The sequence below is a fragment of the Salvelinus namaycush genome, chromosome 28, assembly GCF_016432855.1.
Source record: "Salvelinus namaycush isolate Seneca chromosome 28, SaNama_1.0, whole genome shotgun sequence".
In the NCBI taxonomy this organism is placed as follows: Eukaryota; Metazoa; Chordata; class Actinopteri; order Salmoniformes; family Salmonidae; genus Salvelinus; species Salvelinus namaycush.
The window spans coordinates 7808952-7834107 of record NC_052334.1 but is presented as its reverse complement, the minus strand read 5'-3'; the positions used below and the strand labels follow the sequence as shown (position 1 = coordinate 7834107).

Here is a 25156-nt window from a genome sequence, read left to right as displayed (position 1 = left end):
CATTGGCCACTTTACATTAAAGGCCTGATTGGTGGCGTGCTGCAGAGATGGTTGTCCTTCTGGATAGAGGAATTCTAGAGCTCTGTCAGAATGACCAACAGGTTCTTGGTCACCTCCCTGACCAAGGCTCTTCTCCCCAGATTGCTCAGTTTAGCCGGGTGGTCAGTTCTAGGAAGAGAATTGGTGGTTCCAAACTTCTTCCATTTAAGAATTACGGAGGCCACTGTGTTCTTGGGGACCTTCAATGCGGCAGAAATGTTTTGGTACCCTTCCCCAGATCTGTGCCTCGACAGAATCCCGTCTCGGAGCTCTACAGACAATTCCTTCGACCTCATGGCTTGGTTTTTGTTCTGACATGCACGGTCAACTGTCAACTGTTGAACTTATATAGACAGGGGTGTGCTTTCCAAATCATATCTAATCAATTGAATGTACCACAGGTGGACTCCAATCAAGTTGTAGAAACACCTCAAGGATGATCAATGGAAACAGGATGCACCTGAGCCTAATTTTGAGTCTCATAGCAAAGGGTCTGAATACTTATGGAAATAAGGTATCTGCTCTTTATTTGTAATATATTTGCTAAAATCTCTAAAAACCTGTTTCGCTTTGTCAGTATGGGGTATTGTGTGTAGATTGCTGAGGATTTATTTTTAATTTAATCCATTTTAGAATAAGGCTGTAACGTAGCAAAATTTGGAAAAAGTCAAGGGGTCTGAATACTTTCCGAAGGCACTGTACATAATTGTAATACAGTTTATGTTAGGTAAGTGTTGTGCACACTTCGAAAGACTTACGTATAGAAGTGGATTATACGATTTCTATGGTTGTGTTTCAGCCTTCAGGTGTTCAGTAGATACTCACCCAGTGACGATGATCTCAGGGTAGCTCAGTGTGCCTTGGCCCCAGTTACCACCACTTATAGGCCATTCCTGGAAATACAAAAAAGGCCTTTACTACACAACAATAACCGTGTGACCATATAGATACAATCAAAATATAGAACTACTTTACTCTAGAACATATTTTTAAGTGGGACACATTACCTTCTTACTGTAACCCTGTCTCTTTTGCCGGGAGCCCACAGAGTAAAGTGCAGGTATGAGTTCAGGAGGGCAGTCAGCAAAGTACTCCACGCACGTCACTGGAGACTCGTGGATCGACAGAGGGTACGGGTTCTCAAATATTGGGTACCTGTCAATCAAAAGGGGAAAAAGCTGTGGTTGTAAGATTCAGAAGATGACTTTATTGTCCAATAGAAACTTGTCTTCTGCTTTTATTCCAACCCCTCTACCCTACTAATGAAGTTAGCTAACAGCAGGACATCGTTCCATGTATTGTGCAAGCATAATGTAGCATATTGTAACTACAAGACTCACCCAATTTGTTCAAGGTCGATGACAACTAAATCCTTTTCCAAGAGGACAACTACAGCATAAGGCTCCTGGAAATCTGTGAGGAAGCAGCAAAAAAGGTTTTAAAAAACAACAACATTCAACTGTCTTGATAAAACATTTAAAATCCTTATGACAGTGTTAGATATGGAAGCATAAGCTGCCAAAATGTATCATTATCCAATTTGTATTTCAAACTGAATTTCCCATTAGGATATGGTGTTTCGGTAACAGTGCTATAATACTGTAACTTACCATTAGGATATGGTGTTTCGCAGAGTGTGAGGAAGTCTACGATGGGATAGTCCATCTCCAGAACGGCAGTACTCTTCCCATGCATCACCGTCAGACAGGACCTCCTGCACCCCGTGTCATAGGACAGGCCTCCAGACATGACCACGAAGGCGTCCCTGGATATGAAATGAAGTCATTCATTCAATAAATGACCTAGACAGATCACATGGTCAAACCTTTATGGATGATTGTTTACTAGGACAAACAATCACTCACCCATCTCTAGTCGTTTTATACTCCACTTTGAGGATAGGTTTGCATGGTTCTGGCTTCTTTCCATCCTTGGGCTGCTTACCTGGAGGGGAATTTTGCAGAGAAAAAAACTCAACGCATTAACATATTGTACCCATAGCCTATTATCTGACTAATTTGGGCATGCTTTCGTATGTTGTGCTGTTTCCATCCATCTTTGTCTTCCTGAGGCCATTGTTGTCTGTGTGTGCATCAGAACCTACCGTGTGGTGTGATGGTGATTGTAGGCTTGGCGGGGACACGTACGTTCCATGTGGTCAGAGTTCCATCTGAGTGGCTGCAGGTGAACTGTTTTCCCTCATGGTGCCAGGCTACTGAGTGGATGGCCTGGAGGAGGGGAGGATACTAAGGGTTGACACGGGTCTTCTGGCAGGAATGGGAGTGAAGTTCTAGAGTCAAGTGCAGAACAGAACGGGACAGGATCGACAGTCCACAGGAATGGGCAGCAGTACACAAATAATTATGAACTGAGTATTTTTGGGGGGGGGGGTTAGAAATATGTAATGTGTGGAGCATTTCCTAAAAATAAAATACTGTGTAGGCCTATTACAGTTCATTAAAATCTATTAAAAAAAATATGGTCATTTCTCCCCTTCCGTTGGCTCACTCTCGCTCCTCGATCGTTGTAGCCAGTCACTACTTTACAGATGCCAACGTACGTCAGTGAATGATGATTCCTTCAAGAGAGGAATTGCAACGTTTTGTTACAGCCAAGGACCCATCAATAACATTAAAGCCATTAAAAATAAAGAGCAATGTTGTAACAACACGTATTAGAGTTGTCTTTGGCATGAAGGAACCGAGTACGCGGCAGCGGTTTAATCAAATAACAACCGGAGAGCGGGACAATCGCCCTGAAGCGGCATAGCTAGCTGTTCTACTATAAACAACGTTACCGTTTAGGCCTCGTTGTTCCTTCAAAATGCACACGAAGACAGTACCAGTCAAAAGTTTGAACACACCTACTCACAGGGGTTTTTCTTTATTTTTACTATTTTCTACATTGTAGAATAATAGTAGTAACACATATGGAATCATGTAGTAACCAAAAATGTGTTAAATCAAAATATATTTTATAATTTATATTCTTCAAAGTAGCCACCCTTTGCCTTGATGACAGCTTTGCACACTCTTGGCATTCTCTCAACCAGCTTCATGAGGTAGTCACCTGGAATGCATTTCAATTAACAGGTGTGCCTTGTTAAAAGTTAATTTGTGGAATTTCTTTCCTTCTTGATGCATTTGAGCCAATCAGTCGTGTTGTGACAAGGTAGGGTTGGTATACAGAAGATAGCCCTACTTGGTAAAAGACCAAGTCCATATTATGGCAAGAACAGCTCAAATAAGCAGAGAGAAACGACAGTCCGTCCATTACTTTCAGACATGAAGGTCAGTCAAGGCTGGAAAATTCTAAGAACTTTGAAAGTTTCTTCAAGTGCAGTCTCAAAAACCATCAAACGCTATGATGAAACCGGCTCTCATGAGGACCGCCACAGGAAAGGAAGACCCAGAGTCACCTTTGCTGCAGAGGATAAGTTCATTAGAGTTTCCAGTCTCAGAAATTGCAGCCGAAATAAATGCTTCACAGAGTTCAAGTAACAGACACATCTCAACATCAACTGTTCAGAGGAGACTGCGTGAATCAGGCCTTCATGGTCGAATTACTGCAAAGAAACCACTACTAAAGGACACCAATAAGAAGAAGAGACTTGCTTGGGCCAAGAAACATGAGCAATGGATATTAGACTGGTGGAAATCTGTCTTTTAGTCTGATGAGTCAAAATGTGAGATTTTTGGATCCAACCGCTGTGTCTTTGTGAGACGCAGAATAGGTGAACAGATGATCTCCGCATGTGTGGTTCCCACCGTGAAGCATGGAGGAGGAGGTGTGATGGTGCTTTGCTGTTGACACTGCACACTTAACCAGAATGGCTACCACAGCATTCTGCAGCGATCCGCCATCCCATCTGGTTTGCGCTTAGTGGGACTATCTTTTGTTTTTCAACAAGACAATGACCCAACTCCAGGCTGTGAAAGGGCTATTTGACCAAGGAGAGTGATGGAGTGCTGCATCAGATGACCTGGCCTCCACAATCACCCAACCGCAGAGTGAAGGAAAAGTGAAGGACCGCAGAGTGAAGAAAAAGCAGCCAACAAGTGCTCAGCATATGTGGGAACTCATTCAAGACTGTTGGAAAACCATTCCAGGTGAAGCTGGTTGAGAGAATACCAAGCATGTGCAAAGCTGTCATCAAGGCAAAGGGTGGCTACTTCGAAGAATCTCAAATATATTTTGATTTGTTTAACACTGTTTTGGTTACCACATGATTCCATGTGTTATTTCATAGTTTTGTTGTCTTCTATTATTCTACAATGTAGAAAATAGTAAAAAAATAAAGAAAAACCCTTGAATGAGTAGGTGTGTCCAAACTTTTGACTGGTACTGTACACAATTACACATGTCGATATCATGAGTTCATCTGACTCTGAGCAAGTAGAAGAGGCCTGCCTTCATTGCCAAAATCTGGTAATGTATTTGTTATCAGCTGTGTGTTCGGGGCAGGCTACTGTCTGGTGATTAGTGAGCAGCAGCCAAACGGAGCAGTTGCTATGGTTACTCACATGCAGAGCGTGGGACAGACAGACGAGCAGCTAACGGAGGAAGATATTTCTGCACATAAAAATCAGCACAGGAGGGGAGTGATTTTTATCGGGACAGGACAGGAAAGTTCCGGGGTTATAGAACTGTTGCGGGATCAGGACAGTACGGGACAATTGCTAACAGGACAAGTCCGGTATGAATTTTCACTCCCGTTTCAACCTGTAGTCCTTTAGCGGATACACAGAGAGAAGAAGAAACACAGTGTGTACTGAGTGGTTAGCCTGGGGATAAAGATACACAGAGAGAAGAAGAAACACAGTGTGTACTGAGTGGTTAGCCTGGGGATAAAGATACACAGAGAGAAGAAGAAACACAGTGTGTACTGAGTGAATATCCTGGAGGATAAAGATACACAGAGAGAAGAAGAAACACAGTGTGTACTGAGTGAATAGCCTGGGGATAAAGATACACAGAGAGAAGAAGAAACACAGTGTGTACTGAGTGAATATCCTAGAGGATAAAGATGCGCAGAGAGAAGAAGAAACACAGTGTGTACTGAGTGAATATCCTGGAGGATAAAGATGCGCAGAGAGAAGAAGAAACACAGTGTGTACTGAGTGGCTGCTTCATAGTGGATCAGGAAACTCACTTAGAGGGAAATAATAACAGCAAGTTGTGATGTGGATCTCAAGACTTTCAGACAAGGAGATCTCTTAACACATTATTTTTCCAATAGAGTGTTACATAATCAGTCTGAATCCACAATAATATCCAGTGCTTACAAATGCATTGATACATTTCCAATGTATACGCTGAATTGCAATGTTTTGCAGTGAAGATCGATAGAGTAATATGTCAAATCATGAACATAATTGTTCACCGTGTATTTAATTTCTAAATGCAAGTCCCCCTCTCCCCAGTCAGTCCCCACAGGAACCAACAGCCACAGAAAGAAGCCTTACCTCATCATGATTGTAGCGGTAGTCAGCTTTTTTGCATTTCAGATCCCACAACACCACGGTCCCACATTCAAATCCAATCAAAATCTGCCACAATAACAAGCAACATGATTATTTTCCTTTTTGAGAATTGGATTTTTAGAAGCATGTTGTAAATAATCAGCAATGTTCTGAAGCTTTGGAATGAATGAATAATTGATTGATTGATGGTTCTTTGGAAAGTTCCTACCTTTCCCTCATCCATGGGGTTATCACTGATGTGGACCACAGGCCCAGGGTGTGACTTGGAGGACCTGAGGGGGAACGGGGAGATGGAGGGAACAGCCTCACTCTTAACATTCTTGGCTTCTACTGTCTGTGTGAATCAAACAATGCAACATTCTTATGTCCTTAACTTCTTCTTCCTGGTTTCCATACCAACTTCCCAAGCTGTCAAGGGCATAACACAGCAGAATAATAAACACTGTCTTTGACAGACTTCTAACGAAGACATTGAACATTTTTGTCACTTAGCAGACGCTCTTATCCAGAGAGACTTACAGTAGTGAGTCATTTAGCAGACACTCTTATCCAGAGAGACTTACAGTAGTGAGTCAGAGAGACTTACAGTAGTGAGTCATTTAGCAGACGCTCTTATCCAGAGAGACTTAGTGGTGAGTCAGAGATACTTACAGTAGTGAGTCATTTAGCAGACACCCTTATCCAGAATGGCTTACAGTAATGAGTCATTTAGCAGACACTCTTATCCAGAGAGACTTACAGTAGTGAGTCATTTAGCAGACACTCTTATCCAGAGAGACTTACAGTAGTGAGTCATTTAGCAGACGCTCTTATCCAGAGACTTAAAGTAGTGAGTCATTTAGCAGAAGCTCTTATCCAGAGAGACTTACAGTAGTGAGTCATTTAGCAGACACTCTTATCCAGAGAGACTTACAGTAGTGAGTCATTTAGCAGACACTCTTATCCAGAGAGACTTACAGTAGTGAGTAATTTAGCAGACACTCTTATCCAGAGAGACTTACAGTAGTGAGTCATTTAGCAGACACTCTTATCCAGAGAGACTTACAGTAGTGAGTCATTTAGCAGACACTCTTATCCAGAGAGACTTACAGTAGTGAGTCATTTAGCAGACACTCTTATCCAGAGAGACTTACAGTAGTGAGTCATTTAGCAGACACTCTTATCCAGAGAGACTTACAGTAGTGAGTCATTTAGCAGACGCTCTTATCCAGAGAGACTTACAGTAGTGAGTCATTTAGCAGACGCTCTTATCCAGAGAGACTTCCAGTAGTGAGTGCATATATTTTTCATACTTTTCTAACTTGTCCCCCACAGGAATCGAACCCACAACCCTGGCGTTGCAAGCGCCATGCTCTACCAACTGAGCCACACGGGACATAGGATGCATCCCAAATATTCTTTGTATATTGCACTACTTTTTACCAGAGCCCATAGGTACAGTAATGGGGTATTATTTGGGATGTACACATACTGTAGAAACCCAAGCAGATAAGGCAGACTGGCAGACTCACAGTTCGATGGCTTTGTTCCACATAATGACGTAGCCTGACAGTGTGAAGGACTCAACGTTGACGATGTGGATGTTTCCTTTCTCTGTGCCGATGTACAGCCATTTACTCTGGAAGGGCAGGTGACAAAACGTGATCCTGTAGGGTCAAAAAGGGAGATGAATCAATCAAGAGCTGCCTCTCAAATGACACCCTATTGTGTATATAGTGCATTACTTTTGACCAGGGACCATAAGGCTCTAGTCAAAAGTGGTGCACTACATGGGGAATAGGGTGCCATTTTGGATGCAGATATGATGATTATTTATTTATTTTATTAACTTTTTTTTTTCTCTCAAGTAGCCCTATTGAGACAGGGGCTCATTCCCCAATGGTGCCCAGAGTACAAACATTTTCTCACAAAAAGGAGAACATTTACATTACAAATAAAACAAGAATAAAAATAAGCACGAGGCACAATCTCAACACCACAATGAAGCTCAACACCACAATGAAGCTCAACACCACAATGAAGCTCAACATAACACCACTGTTTACATTATCCCTACGTACCTCTCCCGATTGAATTTGAGAGTGTGCAGGATAGCTGGCTGCTTCTGCCTCAGGTTCCACAGGTGAACGCTGTCATCAGCTAAGGCACTCACCAGCGCCCCCTGTTGACAGGGGTTATAATAGGGTTATAAGACCTCGACACATGTAATACTATAAGAAACAGCAGTAAACATGCTAACAGGACAGGTCAGAGATAGGGTGGATTAAGAGATAATCAGGTCCATAAAATAAAGAACCAAATACAGAGAGTCTTGCTTCCACAAAGCCTAGTGTTTAATCAATGTGTTCACTAAAAGCACATTTCAAACAGATGGTTAACAGTGAGACGATAAGACAGACCTATACGGAGAGGAACCTGGCTGAGGGATGGACAACGAAGGTTGAAGAGACAAGGCAAAGATACAATCCAGGACTTTCTCAATAGTATTTCCTCGACTCCATAATGTCTGGCTTTCTCCTCGATTCCTTCTCAAGACGCAGAAGAATCCTCCCCTCTGACGTTCTTCTCGAATGCGTTTTGAGAAGGAGGCGAGAACAAAGAGAGGACACAAGGAATCAAGTAAAGACTGTTGAGACAGAGCACAGGGGAGTGCGGGAGTGCTACTGGGGAGGGGGACCATAGAGTTGGATATAGGGTGAACAAAAATGCAAAGATGTGCTCTCTATCAACTTTACCAGTGGGACTCACCTCGTTGACCAGAAACTGAAGCTGGATTACAGCTGCACCACTGTCATGCTGACAGTAACACTCCACACCAGCACGGCCAAAACTAAACAGTTCAGTCAAGGAAGAGACCATAGAGATGGACAGTATGTACATTTATCATCAGCAGACTTTGATTTGAATAGGCTAAACTGTATCAATCACACAAGGGGACATTGGATTTGTCCCCAGTAAGACACATACAGCATTGCACCAGGCCAGCAATAATGTAAATATTCCAAATACAATCCTTTCTGGCAGAGGCTCAAGTAAACCATGAGATCAATACAGATATACAGTGATTGACGTGAAGCATGGTAGGACAGTATCTGACTTGGCACATGGGGCAGGGATCCTCCTATGCTTACTGTCCATGTTGCATTCAACTTCAGCAATGAGTCTGTATGATCTCTTTTCCCTGAGCCCAAGAGTAAAGAGCTTTAAGAGACATTGGTAGAGCCGCACCCACCACCTTATCAAATGATCCCATCTACAGAATTTCGAAAGGCATTCAAAACAAGGCATTCACTTGTCTCCCGCCCTCAGCTTTCAAAACACTGACCGACTCTGCTCCACACAACAACTAAATCTATTCATACGCTCCAGTCGGCCTTCACCACAGTTGCGGTCCAGTCGGCCTTCACCAGTTACGGTCCAGTCGGCTTTAACCAGTTACGGTCCTGTCGACCTTCACCACAATTGGCACCACGTTTGAGTTGGGGAGTTATAAATAAAAACCAGTGGACAATGAGTGTTATTTATTCATAACCATGCACCAGTCAGCATGGAAGCCAGGCAGGCAGGAAGCCAGGCAGGCAGGAAGCCAGGCAGGAAGCCAGGAATGCCTCCGTCTTCTTGACATTCTGTAGATGGGATCATTTAATAAGGTGGTGGGTGCTGCTCTACCAATGTCTCTTTTTGCAGGCAGCAGAGAGCTACTGTGGAGTCACCGCTCTTTCTCTGGCTGAATCCAAAATGGTCCCCTTTTCACTAGAAAGAAAGATGGAGACAGCGGATTTCACAGAACAGAATAATGATACCGTTCCAATGAAAGGAGGAGCAGGTGCCGTGTGACAGGTGGACAGCGAAATGAGTGGAAGTAACATTACCTGGGTAAACAGTTAAACCTAAATACTCTGGAGTCACCAGAGGATAACATGTCTATACAACGAACACAGAAGAACAAGACCCGGGACAACACCTCAACTACTCTTCCGTCAACTGTTTTTGATCCTGTATTAGTCTATACGGTTGTTAACTTGTTATCAAAGCTAATGAGCCAAATTATTTTATAGTCTGAATTAGTCCATTCTGAATATGTATACAACTCAACCTTATTAAAAGATGGAGTTTCACTGCACCCAAAGAGATGTTGGACAAAGAGTAAGGCAACCTAAAAAGAAACATTAAATTCATAGACAGAGAGCCAGTCAAAAAGATGACAGCTGGCCCAACAGGCAGACCAGTAGGAACACAAAAGCACCCTGACTGCCAGCCTCAGCCTTACTGTACCTGGCAGTGAATATGATAAGCAAATGGAAAGCAGCAGATGGCAGACACGCTCAGAGATGAGGACTTCTATGCATGCTAGTGCTACAGTATCCAGTTAGCTTGGATCTGACAGGCACACCAAAATAAGATCTGTATGTCTGAACAGGATTAACAAAGCTGTTATCAAACAACCTCTGAATGCCTTGGACAAATTAGGGTGGGGTTACATTACAGCCCAACATACTTCCATTAACCAGGTTGGCTCAACTGTGTGTGGGCATCACAATATCTTTTAATCAGAGGGCCATAACGTCACTTCATCAAATGGGGCGTGCTTATATTTGTCCTGTTTCACACAAGTCCCTGTTCAAGTGTGTGGTGTGAAATGGAAATGTGTTTTTTTTCTTCATATCCCACTCCCCCTGAGACACCCTCAGACAGTGGGGTCTATTAAGGTTTAGGTGCCTTGCTCAAGAGAAGATTGACAGATTTCACCTAATCGGCTCAGGATTAGACCTCTAACCAGTAAGATATCTGCCGCCCTGATGACCAGTGGTGGAAAAAGTACACAATTGTCAGACTTGAGTAAAAAATTAAAAAGATACCTTCATAGAAAATGACTCATGTAAAAGTGAATCACCCAGAAAAATACTAAAAGTCAAAAGAATATTGGGTTTTAAATATACTTAAGTATCAAAAGTAAAGGCCTCCCGAGTGGTGCTAGCGGTGCTAGCTGTGCCACTAGAGATTCTGTGTTCCGAGTCCAGGCTCTGTCGCAGCCGGCCGCGACCGGGAGACACATGGGACGGCGCACAATAGGCCCAGCATCTTCCGCGTTATGGGGAGGGTTTGGCCGGCAGGGATGTCCTTGTCCCATCGTGCACTAGTGACTCCTGTGGCGGGCCGGGCGCAGTGCACGCTGACACGGTAGCCAGGTGTACGGTGTGGGCATTGTGTCAAGAAGCAGTGCCGTTTGTTTGGGTTGTGTCTCGGAGGAAGCACGGCTCTCAAACTTCGCCTCTCCCGAGTCCGTACAGGAGTTGCAACGATGAGACAAGACTAACTACCAAATGGATACCACGAAATTGGGGAGAAAACGGGGTAAAAAATAAACATTATAAAAAAAAGTATAAATCATTTCAAATTGCTTATAATAAGATCAGACGACACAATTTTCTTCTATTGTTTTTTATTTATTTACGGATAGTCAGGGGCGCACTACCAGACGCAGACATAATTTACAAACAAAGCATTTGTTTAATGAGTAGTCCATATCAAAGGCAGTAGAGATGACCAGGGATGTTTTCTTGATAAGTGAGTGAATTGGACCACGTTCCTTGCTGCTAAGCATTGAAAATTACTTTCGGGTGTCAGGGACAATGCATGGAGTAAAAGTACATAATTTTATTTAGGAATGTAGTGAAGTAAAAGTAATAAAAAATATGAATAGTAAAGTACAGATACCTAAACAAACTACTTAACTAGTACTTTAACGTATTTTTACTTAAGTCCTTTACACCACTGCTGATTACAAACAAAACAGTGTGGAAATTCCTCATTGCTATTTTATGCACAGTTATAAAGGGGTGTCATCTCTATTCTCTACACACAATACTTGTCATCAAGTGAGTGGTGTTAATTCTTCCAAGTCCAGAAGCACTTCATGTTGATTGTCTAGGCCCTAGTAGGCTAAACACTCAAGCTGGATGGACACTACACAACTTTCAAAATCCTAACATCATTGAGCCTCTCACAATAGAACAACCATCTTTCCTGTCGTTTTTGTGTGTGTGCGTTGCCAACGTAGTGGTTGGACAAACGATGTGGCACAGACACTACAAGATTCTTCACTTGGGCGTGAGGATTCTCATTACCATGCTGTCTTGCGAAAACCATGATGTGATTAGATTGTTACGTGGCTACGAGCTGTGGCTCAAAGCAGCCTCATAAACGTTCAGTCAGACATTCACGCTTGTCATACAGAGTTGAAATACCTAGCCAACATTCTGCATCTAATAACATTGCTTGTGAACTTCATAGCTGTAACGATGACATGTTGCCTTCGGTTAAAGGCAAGTACAAACGCGTACTAGTATTTCATCGCTCCTGCTCGAGTCAACACATTCTGGGTGACTCAAAACAACGTCATCGCACTGGCTTCTTCTCTGGCGAGCTCATTGGCTAAAAAAGAAGGAAAAAAAGCTCTCATTGGCTATTGCTGATCACCCTTCTCAAAACTTGTTGTTGTGCATCTCACAATACAAGACCATTGCAGATTGAGTGCCTAGAATATCGTGACGATTGGGCCTGCTCAAAGACGAGATCGGTAGCCCTCAGATTGTGTCTTTCACCCGCTCACATTAAACGAGCATCGGTGAAGCCGCTCGCCCCGAGTAGTAAACGACGTGGGAATTGTGTCTCCGATATCAAAAACGTGTCTGGGACAGCTAAATTGTGGCTAAAATCATGTAGTGTACACCCTGTTTATGAAGACTCCAGCTAACAGCTGCTGCTTGTGCTGTTGACAAGAAAATTTACTATTCATCACCACGCAATCAACTTTGAACTAATGTGCTCCACTTCTCATGAAACCCAAAACACATTCTTGTAGAATGTCATGGCACAGGATGTTGAGTCACACGTAGCACCCTGGTCCCCATGATAGCATCAGCATCAGAGGCACTTAACTATTCTTAGTAGACAGACCTGGGTTCAAATACTATTTGATAAAATTTCAAATCTGCAATGATTGAGTTTGCCTGGCTTAATAGAACGAATAGAATAGTCCTAAAACTGTAAACCCCACACATCTGGCACTCCGGGCAGGCTAGAGCAAACGCTAAAAGTTTTTGAAAGATTTCAAAAACAGTATTTGAACCCAGGTCTGCTCAGTGAAACAGCACTACAGAGAGAGAAGGATGCTGACTGTTTGACACTTCCTCATCGGTAAACCACAGCAGTTGGCCTTGCAACATTTCATAACAGCAAGAGGGTTCATATCAGATGACAGTCATCATTTGGTATTTATTAGGATCCCTATTAGATGCTGCAAAAGCATCAGCTACTCTTCTTGGGGTCCACATGAAACATGACATATTGCATACCACAAAACATTATTAGTCAAGGACTGAAATACTTACATGTAACATATCACACATAGCCTACAATATCTAGGTCTAATACATAACGCAGTGCAAATTACAATACAAGAGATATATATGTCTGTGTCTCTTCACAGTCCCCTTTGTCAGTAAGGTGTCCTTTTATCTGTTTTTTTTAAACTGGTTTTATTGTTAGCTTGAGTTACCTGGGGTGGCAGAGAGTTCCATGTAGTCATGGCTCTATTTAATAGTGTGTGGTTCCCAGCCTCTGTTCTGCGGACTGTGAAGAGACCTCTGGTTGCACCGATGAGTGTCCGAGCTGTGTGCCAACTGCTTGGACAGTTTGGTACCTTCAACACATCAATACCTCGCACAAAGACCAATAGCGATGCAGTCAATCTCTACTCAACTTTGAGCCAGGAGACTGACATGCATGTTACTGACACTTTCCCTCTGTGTACATCTGCGTGCTGCTTGGTTCTGGACCAACTGAAATATACCTATGACCACACAGCTGGGCATTAGTCCAGGTGTGACAAAACTAGGGCCTGTAGGTCTGTCTGCTCGACAGATGTCAAGAAGGCATAGCAACGCCCTATCGTGGCCAGACCTCTTCCCATTTTAGCAACCATTGAGTCTATATGTTCTGACCATGAAAGCTTGCTATCTAGGGTTACACCCAGCAGTTCAGTCTCCTCAACTTGCTCAATAACCACATTATTCAATAATAAATCTAAACAAGGTATAGTGTTGAGCGAGTGATTAGTCCCCAAAATAATGCTTTTAGTTTTTGGAGATATTTAGCATCAGCCTATTGCTAGTTACCCATTCTAAAACTGACTGGAGTGAATAAAGCCTGTATAAGGTCATTTGTTAAAACAGAAAACAATGGCCCTATCCGGCTACACCACACTCAACTGAATTTGCATTTGAGAGGCTTCCATTAGCTAAAACCCTCTGTCCCAATCATATGAACATGTCTAAAAATGTGTGTTCTGTTGACAAACAATGCGTTTCAATATAAAACAGACCGCTTACAATATAAACACAACAAACAGAGAACTCGCTCTTCTGCATTTTGGTATTTGTGCAAGAATATCTCATGAATATTCACTCAAGCCATCACCTCAATTATAGGCCTGAACACCAAGTACTTATTAGCACTGAGTACTGGAGAGGATCGAGGATTTAAAGATAAGAAACAGCAATTAAACAGAGTGAAACCAGTGATTGGACTGATTTTTAAAGAATGTACTACAAAAATATAGATTTTGTTAGACAATAGGTTAAATGAGCTTCCTCAACTACTGTATTAGTCAACCACTACTAAAGGTTTCCTATAATGGCCAAGAGCCATAGGAATACATGGATTAGATTAGTGGAAACATAGAGATAAAATAGAGATAAAACCAGTGTCGTAGTAGAGACAGATCTGGTAAAACATTTATAGTTTGTAGACAAGTTTACATCTGGTGAGCTGTGGCGGCATTTCACAACTCTGGGGCCATTGAGGGGGATCGATACTGCCGCTCTCATGAAAAATGGACCAATTGCCTTCAATGGCAGTAATCCCATTAGGTCGGCCGGCCAGTCGGCCACTATTAGAACATGGAGGTGTGTGTGTGTGTGTGTGTGTGTGTGTGTGTGTGTGTGTGTGTGTGTGTGTGTGTGTGTGTGTGTGTGTGTGTGATGCACGGGTTGACTCATAACCCACAGTCCCCATGGTTTATCTGTGTGGCAAGGGTTTAGAGTCATGAAATAAAGAAAAAAACATACATTATTCTTGTGCAATTCATATATACCGAGTATACCAAACATTAGGAACGCCTTCCTAATGAGATGCACCCCCTCTTTTTCTCTCAGAACAGCCTCAATTTGTCAGGGCATGGGCTCTACAAGGAGTCTAAAGTGTTCCACAGGGATGCTGGCCCATGTTGACTCCAATGCTTCCCTCAGTTGTGTCAAGTTGGCTGGATGTCATTTGGGTGGTGGACCATTCTTGATACACACGGGTAACTTGAGTGTGGAAAAACCCAGCAACGTTGCCGTTCTTGACACAAACCGTTGCGCCAGGGGCCTGACACCTACTACTATACCCCGTTCAAAGGCACTTAAATCTTTTGTCTTGCCTATTCACCCTCTGAATGGCACACATACACAATCCATCTGTCATTAGTGCGTAGCATAAGCCTAAGCTTTAGGGCCTAACTGTATGCTCGCCAAATATTCGCCAATTGCCAAATACTTTTGGGAACTTGGGCAGAAAAAGTTCAAGTCAATCCACTGAGACAAAAAGGACAATGTCAGAGCTGAATTCAATAAGAGAAAGCTGTGAAATGTAGAGTTGAAAATAAACAGAAGGGAGGGCCAGAACAGTAGACTAAAGTTGAGGAAAGATTTGGTGAAGTGGTAAAAGAGGATGATAGCAGTGCAGCTGTGTTATCTGTGATGATTGTGATGCGCTATACAAATTCAACAGTCACAAGACGGGGACTTTAACATGGCACGTCAAAGGAACTGTAGGCTAGGCCTACTGCTTAGATGGGTTAAATGGAATAGTAGCCAAACTGAAATCTGGAAACTGACTGTAGGTCTATAACCGCTCACATAATTGAATATTAATTAAGCAGTTCTTGTCGTAAAATAATACACCAAATGTATATTTTGACTTGGGAACAGGAGTGGAGAAATATTATTTATTTATTTCAGCAGCTTGAGAGAATGAATGCGTGGGTAGGGACCGTCTGTAAAGGTGCCATCTTTATCAGCTTAATAAAAGCTGATAATATCTCAACCACATAAAATATGCATCCAAGCCGAACAGAATTCTTATCAGAAACATGGGTCGTTTTAACAGCTTTAAAAATGTCCTTAAAACCAGTCAAACTGATGTAATCTGGAAATTTTGCACAGAAAATCGTTCCCTTCCGATGTTAACTAGATTGAAGCATTCAGTCTATTGATTTATGACATTCTGGTGTGCAGGGGATTATTTAGTCTTATAGGGCAACAAGTAATGACGGAAGACAAGCTGCATGTATCTAATTATAGACAAGTTGACTACAAATAGCCTACCAAAATGTCTGAAATTATAGAAGAATCATAGGCCTATCTAAAGATACCGGGAGACCCATGGGACGGCGCACATTTGGCCCAGCATCATCCGGGTTAGGGGAGGGTTTGGCTGGCAAGGATGTCCTTGTCCCATTGCGCACTAGCAACTTCTGTGGCTGGCCGGGCGCAGTGCACGCTGACATGGTCGCCAGGTGTACGGTGTTTACTCCGACACATTGGTGCAGCTGGCTTCCAGTTTAAGTGGAAATTGTGTCAAGAAGCAGTGCGGCTTAGTTGGGTTGTGTTTCGGAGGACGCACGGCTCTCGACCTTCGCCTCTCTCGAGTCCGTACGGGAGTTGCAGCGATTAAACTGTAACTACCAATTGGATACCACGAAATTGGGGAGAAAAACAGGGTGTCGTGCAGCACATTTCTTTTCATTTGCAGGTTAGGGTCTGGTGCAGGCCTTAGATTTTTACTTTGTCACATATAGTCAGGCAGTTGCGGGTGGGTTATTAGCAATTGCGGGCGGGTGAAAAAACAGCTGACCCGCACATTATTATTTTATTTAACTAGGCAAGTCAGTTAAGAACAAATTCTTATTTACAATGACAGCCTACCGGGAAATAGTGCCTTGTTCAGCGGAAGAACAGATTTGTACCTTGTCAGCTCGGGGATTCGATCCAGCAACCTTTTGGTTACTGGCCCAACGCTCTAACCACTAGGCTACCTGTCTCTAACCACTAGGCTACCTGTCTCTAACCACTAGGCTACCTGTCTCTAACCACTAGGCTACCTGTCTCTAACCACTAGGCTACCTGTCTCTAACCACTAGGCTACCTGTCTCTAACCACTAGGCTACCTGTCTCTAACCACTAGGCTACCTGTCTCTAACCACTAGGCTACCTGTCTCTAACCACTAGGCTACCTGTCTCTAACCACTAGGCTACCTGTCTCTAACCACTAGGCTACCTGTCTCTAACCACTAGGCTACCTGTCTCTAACCACTAGGCTACCTGTCTCTAACCACTAGGCTACCTGCCGCCCCATTATTAGTGTCTGTGTGGGTGTTCTTTAGGAAGTATAAAAGAAATAGAGCCCACACACTCATAACCTCCACCACGTACCTTTATTAATAAACAAACAATCTTTAGATCCTGCAAGGATCTTCAGCAGGTCAACTTCTTTAGGAGTTGGCTTATAACCAAACAATAACGTCCTTAAAGGACTAGGATATGATTAGTAAAGCTTAAACCAAGTTTATTCACCCATTGGGTCATACAGCTTCCTCACTAAACCACATCTCTCCACCCTTAACAGTGCCTGCCAACCTGTGATCGTCTTTCCTTCACTCAGTACATTCCAAGCTTAATTGCCTCCACCATATACATCCCTCCTACAGATACCCATTCACTTCTGGTGTAGACCTTAGACTATAGCACTCAATATTTCAATAGGATACCTGATAATTAACACTATTCCAAGTTTAGGAGTCAGAACGCAGAATCCATAAGCATAGATTGAAAAATACTTTCTGAATGCACTATCTAATCACATTACCCCGCAAAAACAGAAATTTTTGTGTGCAAATTTATTTAAAAAATATTTTTTTTAAACAGCAATACCTTATTTACATAAGTATGCAGACCCTTTTGATATGAGACTTTAAATTGAGGTCAGGTGCATCCTGTTTCCATTGATCAACCTTGAGATGTGGGGATCAGATCTGGGGAAGGGTACCAAAACATTTCTGCAGCATTAAAAGTCCCCAAGAACACAGTGGCCTCAATCATTCTTAAAGGGAAGTAGTTTGGAACCACCAAGACTCTTCCTAAAGCTAGCCCCCCGGACAAACTGAGCAATTGGGGGAGAAGGACCATGGTCAGGTAGGTGATCAAGAACCCAATGGTCACTGACAGAGCTCCAGAGTTCCTCTGTGGCGATGGGAGAAACTTTCAGAAGGACAACCATCCTTGTAGCACTCCACCAATCAGGCCTTTATAGTAGAGTGGCCAGACGGACGCCACTCCTCAGTAAAAGGCACATGAAAGCCAGCTTGGAGTTTGCCACCTAAAGTACAAGATTCTCTGGTCTGATGAAACCAAGATTGAACACTTTGGCCTGAATGCCAAGCGTCACGTCTGGAGGAAACCTGGCACCATCCCTACGGTGAAGCATGGTGGAGGCAGCATCATGCTGTGGAGATGTTTTTCAGCGGCAGGGACTGGGAGACTAGTCAGAATCAAGGGAAAGATGAAAGGAGCAAAGTACAGAAAGATCCTTGATGAAAACCTGCTCCAGAGCACTCAGGACCTCAGACTGGGGCGAAGGTTCAGCTTCCAACAGGACAACGACCCTAAGCACACAGCAAAGACCACGCAGGAGTGGCTTCGGGACAAGTCTCTGAACGTCCCTGAGTGGCCCAGCCAGAGCCCGGAATTGAACCCGATCGAGCATCTCTGGAGAGACCTGAAAATAGCTGTGCAGCGACACTCCCCATCCAACCTGACAGAGCTTGAGATGATCTGCAGAGAAGAATGGGAGAAACTCCCCAAATATAGGTGTGCCAAGCTCGGACTACCATACGCTGCCAAAGGTGCTTCAACAAAGTACTGAGTAAAGTGTCTGAATATTTATGTAAATGTGATATTTCAGTTTTTTTTTTTTTTTGCAAGCATTTCTAAAAACTTGTTTTTGCTTTGTCATTATGGGGTTTGTGTTTAGATTGATGGGGGGGGAAAACAATTTAATCAATTTTAGAAAAAGGGGTTACAATGTAACAATGTTGAAAAAGTTAAAGGGCCTGAATACTTTCCGAATGCACTGTATATCACCCCATCCCTATAGATCACTGATATATGGTAGATCACCCATCCCTATAGATAACTAATAGATAGATCACCCATCCCTATAGAACACTGATATATGGTAGATCACCCATCCCTATAGATCACTGATATATGGTAGATCACCCATCCCTATAGATCACTGATATATGGTAGATCACCCATCCCTATAGATCAATGATATATGGTAGATCACCCATCCCTATAGATCAATGATATATGGTAGATCACCCATCCCTATAGATCACTGATATATGGTAGATCACCCATCCCTATAGATCACTGATATATGGTAGATCATCCATCCCTATAGATCACTGATATATGGTAGATCACCCATCCCTATAGATCACTGATATATGGTAGATCACCCATCCCTATAGATCACTGATATATGGTAGATCACCCATCCCTATAGATCAATGATATATGGTAGATCATCCATCCCTATAGATCACTGATATATGGTAGATCACCCATCCCTATAGATCAATGATATATGGTAGATCATCCATCCCTATAGATCACTGATATATGGTAGATCACCCATCCCTATAGATCAATGATATATGGTAGATCACCCATCCCTATAGATCACTGATATATGGTAGATCACCATCCCTATAGATCACTGATATTATTATCATCATCATATTATTATTATTTAAGCAGGTAAGTCCTTGGGGACACATATTTTACAATAATCACCAGACCAAGAAGGAACAATGAAATACACATTTTCTAAATTACAGAGAACGACATGTTCTGGGAACGATGTAAACTGGTGCCATGCGTTTGCATGACCTTCAAAGTCATAAGTTTACCCAAGCCGAGTTTAAAGGTCAACTGCCCCTTAGGGCTGGATTACAATTACCTCATCAATTCATGTCCCCTTTTGCCTATCAACACGTGGTGGCGCTGTGTTTTCTGGGAAAAGACTGGGCGAGTTCGCTTTGCATGTCTCGGTGCCCAAGGCAGGTGGAGACCTCTCCTTAGGAGGACCAATGGACCGGTCAAAAATGTGCATACCCAGTCCACCCGGCGCACTGTGCAATGCAAAAGGATCCCCAGACAACACGGTGTCTTTGGCAGTAGCTTGATGTGCAATGCACATATGGATCGGGAAATTAAATAGCTACTCTCGTGAAAATGGCCATCCGTAAAGTTGTTCAACAATCAGATGGCCAGGATATTGATTACATCCAACACTACCTACAAATTCTGCAGGCTGTCAAACGTGAGACTGTGCCTGGTGCTGTTGGTGACAGTGAGTTGGTTACACTAGCTAGCAAGCTATATTATTTGATACCGCAAACAAGTAGCAAGGTGTTGTCGAACAAGTGTCTCATTAAACACATTCCAGACACTGGTTCTTGCTACCTTGGCATAACTGTGATTTGACAGAGAAATATCAGCTAGCTAACATTAGATAGGCTGCTAACCAGCTGCAGATAGCTATCCCCCAAGCTATTCTAACCCGCTGCAGATAGCTATCGCCCTCAAGCTATGCTAACTACCAGTTTAAAGCTTGGCTAAACACAAGGTCAGCGCTGGTCAACTTACCAGGATTCAAATGTAGCTTATATACACACTGTGTGTACAAAACATTAGGAAAACCTTCCTAATGTTGAGTTGCACCCCCTTTTGCCCTCAGAACAGCCTCAATTTGTCAGGGCTTTTGCCCTCAGAACAGCCTCAATTTGTCAGGGCATGGACTCTACAAGGTGTTGAAAGCGTTCCACAGGGATCCTGGCCAATGTTCACTCCAATGCTTCCCACAGTTGTGTCAAGTTGGCTGGATGTCCTTTGGGTGGAGGACCATTATTGATACACACAGGAAACTGTTGAGCATGAAAAACTCAGCAGCGTTGCAGTTCTTGACACAATCATACCGGTGCGCCTGGCACCTACTACCATACCCCATTCAAAGGCACTTAAATCTTTTGTCTTGCCCCAATCACCCTCTGGATGTCACACATGCACAATCCATGTCTCAAGGCTTAAACATCCTTCTTTAACCCGTCTCCTCCCCTTCATCTACACTGATTGAAGAGGATTTAACAAGTGACATCAATAAGGGATCATAGACTGAACAGGTGAATCCAGGTGAAAGCTATGTCATGGAAAGAGCAGGTGGTCTTAATGTTTTGTATAATAGAATAATATGCAATTTAGTAGAAGCTTTTATCCAAAGCGACAGAGTCATGCCTGCATTTTTAGTATAATAACCCCGGGAATATAACCCACAATCCTTGTGTTGTAAGCGCCATGCCCTACCAAACGAGCTATACAACCTGCTAATATATAGCTATACAACTGAGCTATATATGCTCATATATATGCTCAGACAAATTTCCTCCATTAACTGTATATGATGATCTTACATAGAAGCCAATATAAGGTCATATCAACTCTACCAACATAGAATCTCCATTGAGCATGCTTTTAAGTCAAGGACTAAACCAAGACTTACGCTGTTGTCTGGGAAATTGGTCCTAAATCAATCATCTGTATTGCTTCGGCCACTGCACTGGGACTGTCAATATTGGTTGTTTACTTTCCTTCCTATTAAAAGAAAAAAGGATACAGTCTCACAGCTCCGCTCTGAGTCCCGATGGCCAGAATTTTTTGCACAGGGTCAAAGGCCATGGAGGAGGGCTGGTAGGGGAACCCATGGCGCACAGTCTGGAGGAAAGAGGAAAACACAATCTGCATTAGCTAGCTGCTAGATTACATCCAGATCCACTCTTTTACAGACATAGTTAAGTACGGTTATGTCATCTCATGTTTTATATAACCAGGAAACTGTCCAACATTGAGAGGCATTCATCTTCGCCTAAATACCAACGATTTATGCTCAGTTTAAATCAATATCTAGCTGAGTGTGTCACTTTTTCTCAGAACCAAAAAAGCCAAAGATTTCTAGTAAGGTAGCTATCTTGACAACAAGCTAAGTTCTCTCACTGTCAGATCACTGGACAGCTGCTGTAGTTTGTTAGCTAGCTAGCCAATGTCTGGATGACCTAGCTATCTATTTATAATCCAGAGAAACTGGATTATTCAGATTTAATTTATGGCTGGCTGTTGTGGACACTAACAGTCACTGGCCTGGCGTCATTTAGCTAACTAGTTAGGCAGCGGTGGGATGAAGCTATGGCAAATGGCAATATCAGAAACGGGGACCGTGGGAGGCAGTCAGTTGATTAGCAATACATTCCTCTGCTGGTTTGACAACTAGCAACACTAGTAGCTAACTAGATGGCTACCCCCCTAGCTACAAGATCTACACCAATGCAATATCAGCATAGACACAAATAACAAAAATACAAACTACTATTGCCACACAGATAACTGACGCAAACGTTTTAGAAATCACGCGCTGTTATCTTCAATGATTCCCAGCAAAACAATCGTCGCCGGCTTAGTTGACCGTAGCCCACCTTGCAGAGCTGGAAATGCTCCGATTGTAGCGTCTCTTGGATCACATCGTTTTGATTAGTTCCTGGTTGTGGAGATGCAGTGCCAGATGAAGAAGAAGCAGTCAAGCCGTCCAGCACTTTTCTGATATTGAACTTCTTCATTTTCCACCAATACAGACGAGGACAAAACACAAAAAATGGATCAACGAAGCCACCATAAATGTTATATAGCGGTAACAGTTACCTAGATAACGTAAGCTGCTCTAAAGACGCACACTTGGCTAATATCTTGTTTTGATTATATCGCATGTTACGGACGGTGTAGTCACCGCACTTTCCATAGCATCATTCACAAGTACACAGTTTATGAACATTAATGCATTGTCGAAAATATTTGTTTTATCCATCGATACAATATCCAGTCGGAGTCGATCGTCGGATCTCCTGACGACAGCCACTATCAGCTAGCCAGCCCAGCTAACACGGAAACGCAGTGAACCGCAGTGACGAGTCTGCGCGGTAGAGGCAGCAACACGGATGTAGGCTACACATTGGAGCCAGTAAAGTAAAAATCTAAATAAATCTGTATTTTTGGAAACCTATGTTGGAAAAGAATTATGAATCACTGAATAAGATAGTAACTTTCAACATTCGTCAATTGTGTTGTCCATCGAGCTTACTAGACAAAGTCACAAACCAAGCGCTCATTCAAAGACAGTACAGTATGAAGAAAGCCTAAAACTGAAATCTACGATCACACTTGTAGGCGATGTCATGGCGACGTTGGATAAGTAGGCTCATGCGTACAAACATGTCATCGGGTCTAACGGTCGTCTCGCGCCGTACTGCGCATGTGCTGGCCGTCAAATCAAAGGCACACCTTCGATATAAAGTTGTTTTTGACGAAAATTGGTTGGTCACCTTTAGGAGGTTGGAGTAATAAAATGTTCAACTACTTCAGACATTGTTTCGAATCCAGGTTGTGACTTTAGGTTTCGAGAAAACAACTACGAAAGAATGTTTCATTTCTCTCAAACCCCAAACAACGTCCACGTTTGTTTGGTCTGTTTCGCGTTCCCGGAAGTCTTGCGATGTTGCAACTCTGGGTTTAGAAACTCTGTGGCTCATCATTAAAAATATCACAAAATCGCATATGTATACCATTGGCGTGCCACGGACCAGTTATACCATAAGTAAAGTGACAAATTCAGGCAGGATTTCTTGTCATGGTCCTTAAGTTATAAGCATAATTTTCCCCACACAGATATTTTATATGGAATAATCGGGCCATATTGTATAAAAATACTGCTTTATTTTTAGAATATTGGTTCCGAAATAATATCCTATTGGTGAGCCAACTTGTAAATTCCGAGGGTCTTTTACTTAGTTATAAGGAATTCTTATCACTTTACAAGGTCCCTGTAACACCTAAAGATTTTGCAATTGTTTTAGATGCCATTCCCTCAGGTGTTGCTTTATTATTCAGGAACGTGTCAAGACCTGACCCTCAGAACATACCGACGATTACCCCTGTTGACTCATCAGTAGGGAAAGATTTGTTTTTCTTTTGGTCCAACAACAAAAGAGTTTTACAAGCCTTGTTTCAACAGGATGTTGGATCTATACCTTATGTGATGCCTTATTGAAATGGTTTTATTGATAATATCTGTTGGAAAAAAGTTTGGATGTACCTACATTCCTACTTATTAACAAAATTAAGGAAGTTTCTTTAAAAAATATTTATAAATATTATCCTGCCAACCACTATATGAAGAAGTAAAAGAAAAATATAAATTCAAATTGTACTTTTTGTAATGACCACCCAGAAACAGTGTTGCATCTTTTTTAGCTTTGTATTCATGTAAGGAATCTGTAACAAGACATTAGTAGATATATAATTGAACACATTTATGAAGATTTTACACTATTATGGAGAGATGTGCTGCTTGGATTCTATACTTATGATAGAAATAAGTTGAAACAATTTTATGATGTTCATTTCATCATTCTTTTGGCCAAATTTCATATTCACAAATGTAAATTTACAAACAAAACACCACATTTTATTACCATGCAAAAAGAAAATGAACTATATTTTAAGACAATTAAATACTCTGCCAACAAAAAAGCTGTTAGAATTATAAGTGTATGTATGTCCCTTAAGGTCCTTGTGTCATGTGATATTGTACCCCCTAGCCCCTCCCCTAGCCCCGCCCCTAGCCCAATTGTCCTTGGTATATTCTTTATATATGCTTGTGTTTCCCCAGGTACTTTTTGTATCGATTTGTTGTTAATAAAATAAAAAAAAAGTGGGGGGGAAAGGATAAAAGTGACAAATTCCTACCACCTGGCTCTGTTGTGTCTGCATCTCATTACCAGAGGAGCATTTTACTGATGTTCAGAGACATGCAGTGGAAGAAAAAATATATATTGTTGTTTCATTGTTATCGGCGTTGTTTTTTTTATAAGTATGAAACACTATTTAACATAAAAACAGACAATACCTCATGAGAGAATTCATTATATATTTTTTTCATTGGTCAAATATTGCTACTGGAGGTGGCTAATAGCTATTACCTATGAGTTCAGAGTGTAAAAAAGATAGCCTGGTCCCCCTGTAGAGAGGACCGACAGAGTGTTTTAGGTCTGAGTGTATAGAAATCAGCACCATGGACAGTGACACATGGATCATGAGGGGTTCAGTGTAAAAAAGATAGCCTGTTCCCCCTGTAGATGTTCTTGCCAACTCCATTGCTAAAGCCAATGTTTGGCATGTGAGTGAGAAGGAGTTGGCATGATAGCACATACAGCCTGGCACTCAGGCTATGGAAAAGATACACTAGATGGCACAATTTACCAACATTGCTACCCAGCAGTCACTCTCACAGAAAAGGGACAATTGGTAATATCTATCAGAAATATTGAACACAGGGTTTTAATCTCTCTCCTCATCCTTACC

General features: G+C 42.3%; 1 protein-coding gene across 3 annotated transcripts in view; it reads right to left on the bottom strand.

The window, feature by feature from the left end:
• The window catches only part of LOC120023438 (syntaxin-binding protein 5-like), a 45831-nt gene extending 22958 nt beyond the window's left edge, over positions 1 to 22873 (bottom strand). For all 3 annotated transcript variants that reach the window (XM_038967457.1, XM_038967458.1, XM_038967459.1), the window contains exons 1-13: positions 22219 to 22873; positions 21366 to 21463; positions 8271 to 8352; positions 7583 to 7683; positions 7034 to 7168; positions 5731 to 5794; positions 5505 to 5588; positions 2144 to 2267; positions 1905 to 1983; positions 1650 to 1804; positions 1380 to 1452; positions 1047 to 1194; positions 865 to 932 (exon numbers count right to left, since the gene is read on the bottom strand). In XM_038967457.1, the coding sequence (XP_038823385.1) occupies positions 865 to 932; positions 1047 to 1194; positions 1380 to 1452; positions 1650 to 1804; positions 1905 to 1983; positions 2144 to 2267; positions 5505 to 5588; positions 5731 to 5794; positions 7034 to 7168; positions 7583 to 7683; positions 8271 to 8352; positions 21366 to 21463; positions 22219 to 22359 (1352 nt within the window). In that variant the 5' untranslated portion in view covers positions 22360 to 22873. The remainder of the gene's footprint in view (positions 1 to 864; positions 933 to 1046; positions 1195 to 1379; positions 1453 to 1649; positions 1805 to 1904; positions 1984 to 2143; positions 2268 to 5504; positions 5589 to 5730; positions 5795 to 7033; positions 7169 to 7582; positions 7684 to 8270; positions 8353 to 21365; positions 21464 to 22218) is intronic.
• Positions 22874 to 25156: the final 2283 nt, after the last annotated feature.